Here is a 15811-nt window from a genome sequence, read left to right as displayed (position 1 = left end):
GAAAGGCCGATGTCAGAGTGTTAATATCACTTCTTTGGAGTGGTAAAAACATGGTACATAGTTGCAAAACATGTATAATCTAATAGAGGATCTCATTTACAAAGATTAGTGGCACGTGTATGTATGTTCTATTGCTATATATTGGACCTAAAATCTTTGTCTAGATCACTGATAAAGTCCCACCCATCTCAGGAACTACCAAACCGCATCGCAAGGCATCTGGTGGATGGACCTGGCCAACGACCTCGGCACCCCGCGCGACCTCATCTGTCCCGCCAAGGAAGAGGGAGATAGCAGTATATTTGCCATGAGGGTGGTGGCTACTGAAGGTATGGCTGTTTCTTTCTCTTTTCAACGTAAAAATGCATAATATTTTAGTTAATAAGCCCAGAGTATACTTCATCTGTCCCGCCAAGGAAAACTGAGATGGCGGTTTATTTGCCATGCTCTTTCTCTCTTCATCCTATGCATATTATATGCTAGCTAAGACTAGTAGTAATAGAGTGGGATAAGTCTACTGTGCACAAGTGTGACATGTATTTTAAGACGAAGTTCTGATGAGCCATCCATATCCGACTACATATCGGAGTCCAGTAATAGTTGCTGCTGGCCACGATTCGACCCCAGAACTAAAAAACATTCATTTATTGTTGCTGCCAACGTGAAAGCTCACCCACCTTCATGTCAACGCGTTAACACATTGTTTATTCTTTTAATACCTACTCATTTATTTCTTTTTCAGGAGTAAACTCGCCCAAATCAACACGCGCAATACCGAACTACCTTATCCGAGTGCTACCCCCATTAGCTATTTACAACCGTCTAACCTACGCACTAGAGCTCAGTATCGAGGCCCTCTCGTTCAGAGTTCGTATAGAAGCCGGGGAGCGAGTCTACAGTCACATCATCAACTTGCTGACGACGCATGTGGTTAATGTGGAGATACATAACCAGGGGCAGCTGTGGACTGGGAGCTTTAAGATGAAGCCTAGTGAGTGTTTTTATAGCTAACATTTTTAATATCTTAGGGTGAAGCCCTATTGGTGCGTTGCGTTGTCGCAGGTTTGTCGCTGCCATTATATTTTATGACCGTTCCTTTGCAACTAATGGAACACAACGCAGCGGCAAAGCACCAATGGGGACTCATCTTAGACAGAAGACTTTATAGTGACTTACTCAAAAACACATACTATATTTTTTATCATGATGAGGTCCAATAGAGTCGCCCTGCAGTCGCTTTAAATCTCACAGGAGTTCTCAAATAGTCTCGGACTGACCAATCACAATCTCCAGAAATTACATCCCCTGTTAGATTCAAAACATAGGCACCAATGGCAAGTAAATTGGTAAATTTTAGCCCTAAACACTTAATAATTTTCAGTTTATTTTCTTCTCACCATGCATTTCCATTTCCAGCCATGACGGACAAACGTATAACCCTACTCACGGACAGCGAGGGCGAGGGCGGCAACAAGCAGCTGCACGTGAGCGCGGCTCTGAGCCGGGCCGACTGTACCCGTCTGTGTCTCTACGCGCCCTACTGGCTCATCAACAAGACCGGCGCGCCCATGCAGCTCAAGGTACGTGTGTGTGTGTGGGATCGAACCTGGGACTCTCGGCTCACAGTGAGCGACTGCACGCGTCTGTGTCTCTACGCGCCCTACTGGCTCATCAACAAGACCGGCGCGCCCATGCAGCTCAAGGTACGTGTGTGTGTGTGGGATCGAACTTGGGACTCTCGGCTCACAGTGAGCGACTGTACGCGCCTGTGTCTCTACGCGCCCTACTGGCTCATCAACAAGACCGGCGCGCCCATGCAGCTCAAGGTACGTGTGTGTGTGTGGGATCGAACCTGGGACTCTCGGCTCACAGTGAGCGACTGCACGCGTCTGTGTCTCTACGCGCCCTACTGGCTCATCAACAAGACCGGCGCGCCCATGCAGCTCAAGGTACGTGTGTGTGTGTGGGATCGAACCTGGGACTCTCGGCTCACAGTGAGCGACTGCACCCGGCTGTGTCTCTACGCGCCCTACTGGCTCATCAACAAGACCGGCGCGCCCATGCAGCTCAAGGTACGTGTGTGTGTGTGGCATCGAACCTGGGACTCTCGGCTCACAGTGAGCGACTGCACGCGCCTGTGTCTCTCGATACAAAAGTCGCTATAACTTTATATGGTGTCATCAGTTCGTCTAGCGGACACTAGCTGTACTACCACAAAAAACTTTAAACACTGTTTAAAACGAAATTTGACAGATATTGTAGGCGTTTGACAGCGCTAAACATCTGTTAAACACTGTCTAAGTTTATGTGGTAATGCCCTTTAGGTTTCATTTATATGAGAATCATCTCATTTTTATTGTATAACGGCAATTTCTTACTCAACCCCTATTATTTAAAGTCACAGTAAAAGCTAGATAGCTTGATGTTACTGACTAACTCATAAATGTTTGTTCCAGGTGTGCCGCTCCGACACAATCTACAAACTCACCACTCCCGGAGTGGTCACTGCCCGGGGCGGGGACCGCTTCAAGGTGTCTCTGGGCGGCGGCTGGGCGCGCTCGTTCCCGCCCCGCGCTGCGCCGCCCGCCGCCCTGCGCGCCGCGCCGCCCGCGCCCACCACCACACTGTGTCAGGTTAGTGTGTTATCATTATTAACCAATAAATAGTCTATTCGCTATTCGGCATAGGCCCCTCTTAAGGAGCACCACAGCTTTTTATCCACGGTCTGTCTCATCAAATCAAAATCAAATCAAAAATCAAAAATATTTATTTAAACACCTATGAATTTAAATGAGTAAGTACAATATTATGAAATTAAATTGGAAGTGTGTGAGTTAGTAAATTTACGAGTTTTGGTGGCTTCCACACTAGGCTCGGCCTGTGTCGTGGATGCCGGTGTACCGGTTATTAAAGGTATGTATAATATTAACAAAGAAGGTAACTATGGATGGCTACTTGTTACTTAAGGTAGACGGTAGACGGCATGGGTTTCCCGTATCCGCCGCTCTGCTAGCCGCTGACGCAACTTTGTCAGGTTAGGATTATCTTTAGCCAATAGTCGTATATTGCTGGACATATCTCGTAAAGAGCGCCACAACTGTCTATCCGCGGCCTTCCCCATGTAACTATTAGCGAGTACCTGGCTAAAGTCGACGTCGGTCCGGCGGCGGGCTGAATAGAACCCTTCATTCGAAAACTTTTATATGCCAGTGGTTACAGATCGGCAGATATGGCAAATTATCTCATTATTTCAGTCTGAAACTTTTAATCTTTAAAATATTTTTTTTTCCATTCTAACAGATCACCCTATCCGAACTCTGCCCGCAACTGACAAAAATCGTGACCTTCCTACCACTGTACATCGTGTACAACGACACGAAGCGCCATTTACGTTTCATGGAGGAGAACGAAGCGGCGGACCTGTGGCTAGACTTGGCCCCGCAGCAGTGTACGGCGTTTTACCCGCAGACTACAAGTATGATGATGCACTGCAAGTATCGGGACTCGAGGCTCGTGTCGGCGCACTTCCCGATCAATGTGAATCATACAACTGTGTTGAGGATGGATAAAGGGGTGAGTTGGTGTTTTTTTCAGACCCATGTATAAATTATATTTTTCTTCACGCATGGATTCGCCACTTTCACAAATCACTTATTATATTGGATACGTCTATAAAATAGTGGTTTCAGTAGAGAAAAAAAAACAGTAAAATCAGTAACAACAGTTTATAAAAACAATCACAACACAGACATAAATAACACCACAAAAAAGCTTAACACTATTCTTTAATCTAATCTCAACAAAACATTTTCAACAACGTACAAAGATCCTTTATTTATTTACATATTGCGTAGCAGGTCAACCTACAGTAACAGTTTATATTATATGAAACCCTATTACCCATACTTCGGCCTCTCAACCGACAGACTGCCATCATCGTGCAGCGTATACGCTTGTCCATTAGACCTGTGCGTCCAGATCCTCACCGCCTTGAGGTGCGCGTCGCTCTGGGCCCTACCCTCGCTGGTGGGTGGGGCGGCCTCGTAGGGAGGTGGAGGCTGAGGGCTCGACTGGCTTGAGGTTATCTGTGGGAGTGGATGGATATAGTAGCTAAATTTCAAGAACAGGTGTACCTACTGTCCATTTACTCTAAATCTATGTTGAACCGGAAATATGAAATTGCAATCAAATTATAGCATTGTGCAAAATGGAAAAAAAAACTTTCATATCCCAATGTAAAACATTTAAATCAAAAACCTTATTTATATAGATGGTTTAATGCATTTTTAACTAACATGTGTCGTTCTGGTCGTTTAACGAGAAAGTCACATCGATATACAAATGCTGATAAGTGAATACTATTCAGATTTGGTAACTAACCGAATAATGCGGCACATTGTATGAACTAGTCATAAACATCTTGGAGTGATAGTCCATCACAGGCAAGTCTCCGAAACCCTCCACTTTGTAACTAGACAGGGGTCTCGCTATACTGGGCACATTCTGCGTATACGCTCCTAAGACGTTGTCATTGTCATCTCTTAAATTTACTGGCTTTGGCAGCATTTCTTCAGCGTTCATAGAGTTTCCCCCTTGGTTGTTATTGCCTGGTTGGTTAGGTCCATTATCGTATGTAACTTTATGTTGCATGTTCTCTTGGTTAGCAAATCCATTATTATTCGGAGGACCAGAATAAGGACTGACGTTATTAGAAACATACGGACCATTCAAATTAAACCTGTCATCGTTTCCATTGGTATTCTTAAACCGATTGTTCCTGTCCCTCTCGTTAGCCAATTCTACAATCTTATCCAAGTCTTGTTTAGAAAGATATCTAACGAAGTTGTTAATATCATCGTCGTTTAAAAGTGGTTTTTTCATTGCTTGTGGTGGTCGACTGGGAAAGCTTCCCGTAGGGTAAGGCAGGTCTTCATCTTCAGACATGTAATTAGGAGGAGGAGTGTAGGAATATGTCCCCTTATTAAACTCTGTTGGAGGGGGGCGTTTGAAATATCTTATAGCTCCGGGTGGTGGACTAGAAAAGTACTTGGATCTTTTAACTCTTTTAAGCTCAACCCCATTTTTAGCACACTCGTCACTGTTTTGTTCTTTCAATTCTACAGCAACAAAACACAACACAAAAATAATAAACACTTTTTGCAAGACCATTTTAGTCACTGTTATAATATGAAGAAACACATCACTGGATAAAGTTATGAAAGATACTGAAAGTGAAAAGTGTGAGAGTAACTCTTATAACGGGTGATGTATGAAAGTGGTGTCAATTCAATTTGCAGTTAGTACCTGCCTCTTGTAGGCAAATAGTAGAATGTAACGGTTTATGTTATGTAATTGTAAAGTATTACTACATGTAACATATTTCTTTTCGTTGTAAGTTTATGGCCGACTAATATGAGCATAATCTGTGTTTGCTTCTTTAATTTAGGTCACTAAACTATTTACCTTATTAACCGAAATTGAGTTTGTAACGGATTGTCTAACGATGTAAATGTTTGTGTTAAATTGAGGCCCTATCATTATAGTTTTTTTATGACTCATGCTCAGAAAGTAGGTAATATAATGACTAAAAGGGGATAAAAATTGAAAATTTTCGGTCGGTATTTTTAAAGCTAACATAGTTTCTACCCATATTAGAAGATGTAAATAATACAAATTCGCCATTCATAGATAGATATATAGATAGATAAAAACTTTATTTGACATAGACAGCAATACTGATAAAATCAACCACACAAATCACATTTTATAAATTTTTGCTGTCATCGTCAAAAAGGCGTCCACTCAGCTAATGCAGGTATTCGTAATGAAAAGCAGTGTTTACTTCGGGTGAACCCCTTCCCTTAGTCTATTAGCGCCCTCGCTGCGCCCAGCCAAACACCGCCTCGGAGACTCAATAAGCGGGTTCATCCCCAGGATGACACTACTCTATTTCCTAACATTTTACTATTATTAAATTCTTTATTGCACAAAGTAAATTGGTACAAAAGCGAACTTAATGCTAGTAGCATTTGATTCTCTACCAGTTAACCTTTTATTGTTATCTCCAGTCAGCAATAGTGGTGCAGAACACGGGCGGCGTGGACCGTCCGTTCGTGATCACCTTCAAGCCGTTCACCGAGGGAGACGCGCCCGTGAAGGTCGTCAACCTCTGCGACGACCTGTTCCTCAAGCTGCATCAGATACATTCAGGTCAGTGATAATAGGTAACTCTAGATCAGGTACCTTTGTCTGGAATCAGAGAGGCTCCACCGATTTAAAGCTGTGCTTGTTATGGAGCTGTGCTATAATCGTTTACGCTGTAAAAAAAACTCTGTCAGTGGCCTTCCACATACTATTATTACCCTCTGTTTGTCTAAAGTCACTTCTACTTGAATGTTTCCGTATTCCACTCGATAACTTAATATTAGGTATCTACCCTAACGGTTCATCGGAAGATATGTATAGTTATGTCGTATTGATATTCTCCAGGTCAAGTGGCCCTGCTCAGTCCGTACCAGTCGATGCTGTACACGTGGGATGACCCCAGCAAGGAGAGAGCTCTAGTGTGGAACATATACAATAATAAGGGCAAAGGATTCGTCGCCGATTTCAGTAAAGACGGGTAAGTTTCAGCATCATATTGATTTAGATCGGCCCAAATTTAGTTGATGTACCTGAGATACCTACGGCCCTACGATGGTGTAAAATCTACATTTGATACTAAATGGAAGGCCATCAAAATACCAGGAATTTTTATCTCGGTTTTAAGTATCAGCTAATAGTAGTTCAATTGTAGCAAGTTTAAACTAAGTAGTTACATAATTACCTATAACGAATACAAGTAGGTAACATTAATTCATCATGTGTATATTTATGTTTCAGTTTCGGTGAAGAGAAAGTGAGTTTCCACTCAGTGAAGCACACAACTCTCGTAGCCACCAACAGCGTCACCTCCAAACTGTCCTCCACACTGAAGAGATTGACGCCCAAATCTCCTTCCCCTAACTCCTCAAGTAGCGACGACTCAGACAGCTCAGATCTTCCAGAAGTCCGCACTAAAAAGATGAGGAAAGACAAAGTCATCGTCTTCTGGATATCATACCGAGAAGGATACCAAAGAGTTTTCGCTTTAACTCAAGATGAACGCATAGCTTCGCAGTATAGAATGAGAATCACACCAGAAAAGAGCAGCTATGAGTTTATAATGTCTGTTCCTAACATATCACTATCGGCCTGTGTACAAACCAAGAATGATGTTAAAGAACTAGCGTATATCAGCATCACAGACTCTCTACCCAGTTGGGAAGTCCACGTTTCACACAAATGGAAGGAATTATCCCCAGATTTAACCGCCTGGATCGAAGACAAATACCAGACGGAGCAAAAGAAATGCCAGTTGAAAGACTACATTCATATTGATCTCGAAAAAATGCAAATGACAAAGCCTTTCTTCTCGGAGTTACGACGGACGTATAATCCAGGAATTTGGCTGCAATTGCGCAAGTCGGAAACCCACACGTATCTAAACTTGAAGATACATAGACTGCAAGTGGACAATCAATTGAATGACGCCATTTTCCCATGCGTTTTATACCCGGCTCCGGTACCGCCGCATTTGAAAAAACCCACTTACAATCCTTCGTTAGAGCTGTCGTTCTTAAAACAATACAAGTATGATATCAACCAAGAAGTCTACAAGCATTTCAAGGTGTTCATTGAGGAGCATTGCTTGAAGTTAGACAGGGGTTTTGTCAACTATGTATTCGATATTCTGAACCATTGGAAGGTGGAAGAGAAACCAGCGGTTCGATTGAGGGCTGACCTCGCATCTGTACATATGCCGCTACTGCTTATAGCTATGAAGAGTCAATTTTACGGGCCTAAAGACGTGGTTTTCGAGAATGTGTATATGTCCCCTGTCAAATTGTCAGTTAGTTTGTCGTCGCGGGGCTATTCTGCTGAGAGTCCTAATCCCAGGAGTTCTTGGCTGTCGAGTAAACATGAGAATAGACCTCGTCTGTTCAACAGTGACCTGTTGGAGCATCTGTTCAGCTCGTGGGGAGCTTCTTTAGGCGATATGAAGGATGTCGAGATTGTGTAAGTATTTTTTTATATAATTTATAACCTATAATATGTCTTCGCGGAAAGAGTAGTTTTGTGTTTTGTGTTTATAATATTATAGTTGGATTTATCGCAATTTTGTAACCAACCTTTATTTGACAGTTTAATATATAATAAGTTGGTACAATTATAATTTAATTATCTGCGCAGAATACCAGCCTACACAACCCACAACGTAGCATTACCCCTACGCCGTCTACTAGAGCAGTGGCGTCTACACGGCTACCCGCCGCTGCTGCAACAGATCTACGTCAAGATACTAGCGCTACAGATTCTTGTGAACCGACGGACCGATACGGATGCCAATGGAACTTGTACTGAGGTAAAATTATATTCGTCATCATACATAGATATACTATCGGCTACATTTTAGGCCTTAGTCCACCTAATAACCATGTATACCCATATTATCAAATCTCATGTTTACAATTACAAACATTGCATCCATATAATCGTAATCGAAAATCATTTTTACAAATATTGCACCTAAGAATGTTTATTTGGCTATTACATAATAATAAATGAATGGTTTCAGGAGCTAACTGGTGGACAGATCGACGTATCAAAATTACTGGGGCGAGGCTTAAATTCCCACCGGGCAGCATGTAAGTATACTAACAATTTCACATCTTCTTCTAGTGCCTCTCCACTACTGAAGGTTGGCGGTCAGCTCTGCATACTCCTCTCTATTCAGATCAATGCCAAATAATTAGTAGTAAATAGATAAGCAGCGGAGCACTTTTCCGAAACGCTTTGTCATTTTGTACCTTAAACTGCTGAGCCATATTTTCAAAATACATTGAATTAAAAAAGATGATGAAGTCATTTTATTTCAACGTTTTTAGGTCAAGCTGAGGTGACGACCGAGGCAATCCCAGCGTCGGTATTGGAAGCTAGTCGCAGCCACCCCGCATACATCGTGCTGGCGTTGAGTGGACTCATCGCTAAACCTAACCTTGGTAAGTTATTTTAATAGTTATAGGTATAAGCACGATGGGAAAAGAGAATCATTATCTGACTGTCTATATGAGAACAGATAATAATTGACTTGAGATACCAGTCGATGTAAATAATACAGACGTATTCCATAGTTATTAGTTTGATAGATTTTCTTATTCTTTCTTACAAATTATGCATGAGGAAATTATCCATCTTGGTTTTTTTGTTATGTTTAGTTTAGATTAATTGTTTAACGAATGCATGTTTCCATAGCATGAATATTTTTTACGTAGCACCTGAAAATGACTCCGAAAACTGACAATAATAATAAAATACCTACTATCCCTAAGAAACTGGTGTAAGTAGATCATCGAACTCTATGTAAATATCTATACTTAAATGTGTTTTCGTTTCGTTTTGTTTATTTTAATTACGATCAACTGGACAGATGAAGAAGCCGCGTATATCAGAAGTGAGTATTCTTGCACTAGAATAGTACATTATGTATAATTTAGGCTAGAGCATGATATGCATCTATGTATTAGTGTAAATTAGCTAATGTTAGTAATACATGTATATTTTAGAAATATAAGGGAGGATTAAGGTAGGTATGTAAGTAATTAATAACGAATGTAGCCGATAAAATAACACAGATATGAATTTTGGCCTGTAGTTTACCTGCATTAAATTGTGTTTTCTGCTAAATTATAAATTTTGGCTGTATTCTAATACCTACCTTACATAAGATTAAAATACATGGGCAACACTGCTTGGTATTTTTTCATGCCATAAAAACTAATGCTACTGGATGAGGCATATTCCATAATTTATCCCCGCCTTATCCCCGCGGTCAAAATCATAGGAGTATATGAAACGTTTCTAGTTTATCTACTTGATTGACGAGGGGATAAACACTAACTTTACATGCCGCAATGTCAAACTTTGTTGCCTCAATGCTATTTCTCGTCTCGTAAGACCACTATCGGTCGTTAACTCATCTTTATTAAAAACATTAATGTATTTTTGCAACTTTTAGATCTCTGCCGCTCCGCCGCCCGTGCGCCGCTGACCCGCCAACTGGGCTCGGTGTGCTGCGTGCTGCGCTGTCTACAACGCAGGGTGGAGGCGCGCCGCCGCCTGCCGAGACACTGCACCGCGCCCGAGGTACACTCACACGCATGATGACCTACAGGACACAGCTCGCGCCCCGCTCACCCACAGCTGGGCTCGGTGTGCTGCGTGCTGCGCTGTCTACAACGCAGGGTGGAGGCGCGCCGCCGCCTGCCGAGACACTGCACCGCGCCCGAGGTACACTCACACGCATGATGACCTACAGGACACAGCTCGCGCCCCGCTCACCCACAGCTGGGCTCGGTGTGCTGCGTGCTGCGCTGTCTACAACGCAGGGTGGAGGCGCGCCGCCGCCTGCCGAGACACTGCACCGCGCCCGAGGTACACTCACACGCATGATGACCTACAGGACACAGCTCGCGCCCCGCTCACCCACAGCTGGGCTCGGTGTGCTGCGTGCTGCGCTGTCTACAACACAGGGTGGAGGCGCGCCGCCGCCTGCCGAGACACAGCACCGCGCCCGAGGTACACTCACACGCATGATGACCTACAGGACACAGCTCGCGCCCCGCTCACCCACAGCTGGGCTCGGTGTGCTGCGTGCTGCGCTGTCTACAACACAGGGTGGAGGCGCGCCGCCGCCTGCCGAGACACTGCACCGCGCCCGAGGTACACTCACACGCATGATGACCTACAGGACACAGCTGGCGCCCCGCTCACCCACAGCTGGGCTCGGTGTGCTGCGTGCTGCGCTGTCTACAACGCAGGGTGGAGGCGCGCCGCCGCCTGCCGAGACACTGCACCGCGCCCGAGTTACACTCACACGCATGATGACCTACAGGACACAGCTCGCGCCCCGCTCACCCACAGCTGGGCTGTCTACACTGCGATTCACTAATATAGTGAACCCAAAAATAGCGACATGGTATTGTTGATAGCAGCAAATTAGACGTATACACCTACAATGGGTACTTCCGCATACAGAACGGTGCATTTATTAGTCATGTATAGGTATCTACTAAAAGAAGCAAGCTGATAACAGCTTTGCATAGTAATTAAATTAATTGATAACACACAATCAACCTAATATAAAAATATCACAGGAAAATCTGCACTAATCGAACTCGAAGTAGTAAGTACGGGACACAGCTCACTGCTACGCAACCCTAACATCCTCCCTTTTCCGAAAGTTACAATATATGTGGGGATATCTCACACACTCATCATCATGAAAATCCATATCAACATACCTTTCTCTCCACAGGGTTTCCCGTGCTACTGCTACCACAGCGGCGTAGGCCAGCAGTTGTTCCTGCAGCTGTCCCGCGGCCACTTCGCCGACTCGGGCTGCTATCTCGCGCACGCTGCACTGCCGCGCCAGTCGCACGTCGCTGTACTAGTCAGCACTAGGTAACACACATATTAGAATATAATACCTAATGTCCTTTCCGAAGTTTTAGCACGGCCGGCAATGTTATTGAGGCTACCCATCTCGGGAGTCATTTATAGTGCACGCTGCACTTGCCTACATAGATGCATTAGACCATAAGCCCAGAGACGCTCTGCAGTGCAGCAGTGGTAGTCTAGTACGTCCTCCCAAAGAGGCAGGTGGCACTAACGGTTTAATATATAAATAAGAATACAAAGGGTGGACTACTCTCAGAACGTTCAGCAACAACAATACCTACCATAGGTATAATAATTCGGAATTATGGAGGCTTAAAATTCCACCTATATTTCCCCAGACACGTGTTCCTAGTCCGCGCGGGCGTCAACTACTCGTGGCACATCGAGTGGGCGGTCAAGCTGGACGACTTGCTGGGCGTGCCCGATATACAGGGGGACAAACTCGTGTTGCAGATTAAACAGGTAAACTATGCTTTGGATTAGGGTGTTTTTTTCTTTATTAGCTTAATACTAGGCCAGTGTGGTCCAGGACCCTCGTTTTCTGGCAAAGCTTCTTCAAAACGGAAACAAGATATTTAGGTTAGTGCTAATTTCATCGTACGATCTGCCAACAGTTCTCTTGACTGTCTTTAGACCTGCGAGCTGTTAAAAGCGGCAGTAAAGAGATCTGTTGCTGCCACTTCCACTTTTAGATTTTAGAGCATCGCATCGAGTGCAATATTTGTAAAAATAAATGTTATAATTCCAGGACGAACTAGTAAACTACTATTCGACGGATGAGAAGATCATCGAAGTGCAAGACCCCGAGGTGCTGACGTGGATCCAGGCTCGCGTGGAGTGTGCGCTTATACTAGCCATGGAAGACAAGCGGTGCCCCACACAGTTCTAAATTTATCACATCACATTTCACGTTTATTTTCCCCTTTGGCTAGGCGTTTTGGCTTTATACCCGTACAGATTCCAACTTGCGCTGTAACACATGAATCACTTGGCGTTTTATACCGTTTATGTATACCGACTAGGTACAACCTAATAGGAGAAAGAGAAACACAAAGCTCGTCATTCCAGGTTTATTACCAACAATATCCATGACGATCAAAATTGCGTTTAGTTTGGGTGGTCAGACATATATTATTTACAAATAGCATAATATGTTGGAATAACACGTAGACCCGAATCTATTCTAAAATCGCATAAATTATTATTTTAATATTTTTTAGTACTATGTAGGTACTTACTCGTTATTATTGGAGAAAGTATAGGTACATAATTATAATGGAGAAAACTATTGATCTCTGTCTAGTCATGTTTGTTTAAAATATTGCTATAAAAGGCATTAAGTATAACTATATGTTAAATTATGAAAAAAGGTAAAAATATGTATATGCACACTGTTAATACTTGACCAGAAAAAAATATGTCATCATCGTCATGTAAAGAATCTAAATTATGTTATCAGGACATAAGTTTTGGCTTTTTGAGCTATGCCATGCCCCGTCAATATGCACAAAGTATAAAATATGAAATTTAATTAAACAAGATTAAATGTATTTCTTCTGGTCTTGATATTGCTTAACTGTTTTAGTAGTTAAAATGTCTATATTGTATGTTATAAAGTATTTTGGTAAACAAATGAATATATTTATAGATTGACACATAATTAAGTACTCTATTGTACAACAATATGTAACAACTGAGTGGGTGTCTTCATGAAAACTGAAACCTGATGTTCCATTGGTCTAGAAACACACAAATATATAGTTTTTTTATCAGTCTATGGCATAACCAGCATGACATACAACTGATTTAAGTTTGATCATTATCGTTTAGCTTTGTCATCTAATGGTAGTAAGATATAAATTTATATGAACTCTTATTTAAAATTTCCAGAGACAATTTACATTATTAATTCAGGAAAATATTATCAACACAAATACTTACTTACCAATATTTTCCACTCCAGTTGGTCAATAAAACTCAGCCTAATATTTATGTTCCTAAGCGTAAAATTGCTATGTATGTAGGTGATTATGTTCCTAACTTTTGCTAATTTAATTTTAGTGAGACACTGAAAAATAATACATTATGTTCATCCTTAGTAGCCATGGCAGCTAATCTGTTAAACATTTGAGAACTTTCATTTCAATTTGATTATAGGTATTTCTGTTATATATTTGGTGTAATAAATGTTAAAATGAAAAAGCCAATCTCTTCAGCTTTTTGTGGTCACAACATTTACATAACATGTGTATGTTTACATGTAATATTCATAAGATAACTGTACCTATAACTTAAACTAGGTATTTGAAGCGTAGCTTAAATCGAAAATGCAGTTTGTTAAAATGTTTTATAAAAATACCAAAAAAATAAACCACAATATATTATACTTCATAATGCTAAATGTCGTTTTATTGTTTATATTGTATATACATGTACTTATTCAGAGTTATCCCCACTAGAACTGTAATCACATATTAGTGATATGGCTTTCTTGTCATGAATTATGTCTTTTCCATCTTCAGGTACAATTTCATTAGATACAGGTGTATCTGCACTATTATCTTTACTTCCTACATCATCTGTAGTCTTTTCTTTATTTTCTATGTCTTTAGTATCGGAATTTTCAGGTTTACTTTTCTTAATCATGATACCCAAAGAGTTTCTGGTCCAAGAAGTGCTCTTGCTCAGTTGTTCTTCTTTCTTCAGGCCCCCAAAGCTGGTCAATAAGCCACTGGAGCTAGGCAGGGCCGGACTGTTTAGGAGCTTATTTCTATTTTGTATTTCCTTCTCTTCAATGCTTTTTGATGGTTGTAGAGAGAGAAGGGATGCCATGTTTCTGTCCTCTTCTGATTCAGGGAGAAGGGGTATGTCCAGTGATGACTTGGCTAGTAGAAGGCTGTCATTGTCATAGGCAGCTTCTAATTCCTTTCTCCTTTTCTGTAAAGCAAGAAAATGGGAAATATGATACCAAGAAAATACACTAATAATGTAAGTAAGTAAACATTTAAAATGCTCACTGATATAATTACAGATAGATTGGGCAAGGGTAGTTTAAAATGTATTAGCAAGTCCCTTATAAATGGTTAGTATTCTTTGCTGCCCCATCTATAATTGCAACTCCGTTTACACAACTTCATACACTTACCCTGAAATTCCTCCTCAAGGAGCAGTTAGCTTCATAATCATCCTTCCACACACTCTCATTTCTACCTACAAGCTTTCCCAGCCTGGGCTTGTCCTGTTTAGCAGTTTCTGCATCCCCAGTCTTATGTTCTAGCTTGAACATGGCATCGTCAAACATTCGCTTCTGAGTCTCCTTGGTCTCAGGCACTATCTGACCATTCTCTGTAGGATCCCATCTGTTCTCTTGTCTCCGAGCTCCAGAAACTATCACATAGTCTAGGTTCTGAAATTGAATTGAAGGTATGTATTAAGGTTTATTGAGACAAATTGGTAGCAGATAAATCATTAATGCTATAAATTTATTTGAAATTTCATATGAGAACTTACCCCTGGATCAGTTTTGATTTCAATGTGATTATCGCATAGGTGGCATTTCATCCGGAATTGATAGACTGGTGTTGTGTAATACATGCCGATTTTGGTCTTCTCTGCGTTGTATCTGACGCCCATCCCGATGTGGTTCTTGCAGCCGTCACACCAGATGTTGTAGGGCATCTCAAAGCGGATTATCAAGATGCCCTCATGAAGCTTCCTAGCCCTTTCTCGTAATGCATGGGTCCCCATGAACTTGTTGAGCCCCCCAACTTTCGGATCATAGTCGGGGGGATAGTAATGGTTCTGGCCCTTGCGTTCACCCATGGTTGATAAGAACTAAAAAAGTGTAAAGATATAAGTGAGGTTATTTATTATTTAGCACTAACATGAAAATCAATAATTAATGGATAAACATATATTTACACTCACATTCAAACAATATAAATTTGTGGATAAACTTACTCACAGGTACAGTAAATTCGATGAAAACAAAATTTTCTTGTTTACCAAAACGCTCAAAGACCAAAACAAACGATGATACTGACAGTGACAGTCCAGTTGACAGTTACAAATTGACATGATTTTAGCAAGGGCAACACCAGAAACTAAATATTCGGAGAACAATGTAGTACAAATTTATTTATTTTAAGAATTATGGGCCAGTCAGTGACTGGCAGTCACTAAAGTATTAGGGCAGATCAATGTGTTAAGCAGGTATCCGTCTTTCGCAACGACCGATCGCAACAACAAAATACTGATGTGTGCAACTGGCAAC

At 41.8% G+C, this 15811-nt stretch overlaps 2 protein-coding genes across 5 annotated transcripts in view; one reads left to right on the top strand and one right to left on the bottom strand.

Annotated features, from left to right (window-relative positions):
* LOC105388959 (intermembrane lipid transfer protein VPS13A) overlaps positions 1-13939 on the top strand; it is a 57045-nt gene extending 43106 nt beyond the window's left edge. Inside the window, exons 45-60 of the mRNA XM_048629602.1 lie at positions 193-329; positions 743-991; positions 1417-2072; positions 2457-2633; positions 3301-3573; positions 6069-6210; positions 6490-6622; positions 6883-8097; positions 8272-8443; positions 8657-8726; positions 8967-9080; positions 9509-9532; positions 10097-10224; positions 11396-11541; positions 11877-12000; positions 12287-13939. Coding sequence (XP_048485559.1) covers positions 193-329; positions 743-991; positions 1417-2072; positions 2457-2633; positions 3301-3573; positions 6069-6210; positions 6490-6622; positions 6883-8097; positions 8272-8443; positions 8657-8726; positions 8967-9080; positions 9509-9532; positions 10097-10224; positions 11396-11541; positions 11877-12000; positions 12287-12427 — 3901 coding nt within the window. The 3' untranslated portion in view covers positions 12428-13939. The remainder of the gene's footprint in view (positions 1-192; positions 330-742; positions 992-1416; positions 2073-2456; positions 2634-3300; positions 3574-6068; positions 6211-6489; positions 6623-6882; positions 8098-8271; positions 8444-8656; positions 8727-8966; positions 9081-9508; positions 9533-10096; positions 10225-11395; positions 11542-11876; positions 12001-12286) is intronic.
* LOC105388939 (coiled-coil domain-containing protein 130 homolog) lies at positions 13918-15617 on the bottom strand. Of its 4 annotated transcripts, none has more exons than XM_048629378.1 (4): positions 15503-15617; positions 15049-15372; positions 14684-14944; positions 13918-14475 (listed from the first exon to the last, which is right to left on the bottom strand). In XM_048629378.1, exons 2-4 carry the CDS (start codon positions 15358-15360, stop codon positions 13975-13977), a joined length of 1074 nt encoding a protein of 357 aa, XP_048485335.1. In that variant the 5' UTR covers positions 15361-15372; positions 15503-15617; the 3' UTR covers positions 13918-13974. The 4 variants fall into 4 exon arrangements, with proteins under 4 accessions (XP_048485335.1, XP_048485334.1, XP_011558284.3 ...); XM_048629377.1 differs by having other exon boundaries at positions 15466-15608; XM_011559982.3 differs by having other exon boundaries at positions 15499-15586.
* Positions 15618-15811: the final 194 nt, after the last annotated feature.

Source organism: Plutella xylostella, chromosome 23 (genome assembly GCF_932276165.1).
Source record: "Plutella xylostella chromosome 23, ilPluXylo3.1, whole genome shotgun sequence".
NCBI lineage: Eukaryota > Metazoa > Arthropoda > Insecta > Lepidoptera > Plutellidae > Plutella > Plutella xylostella.
Note: the sequence above shows the minus strand (reverse complement) of the source record. Positions and strands in the feature narration are given on the sequence as shown.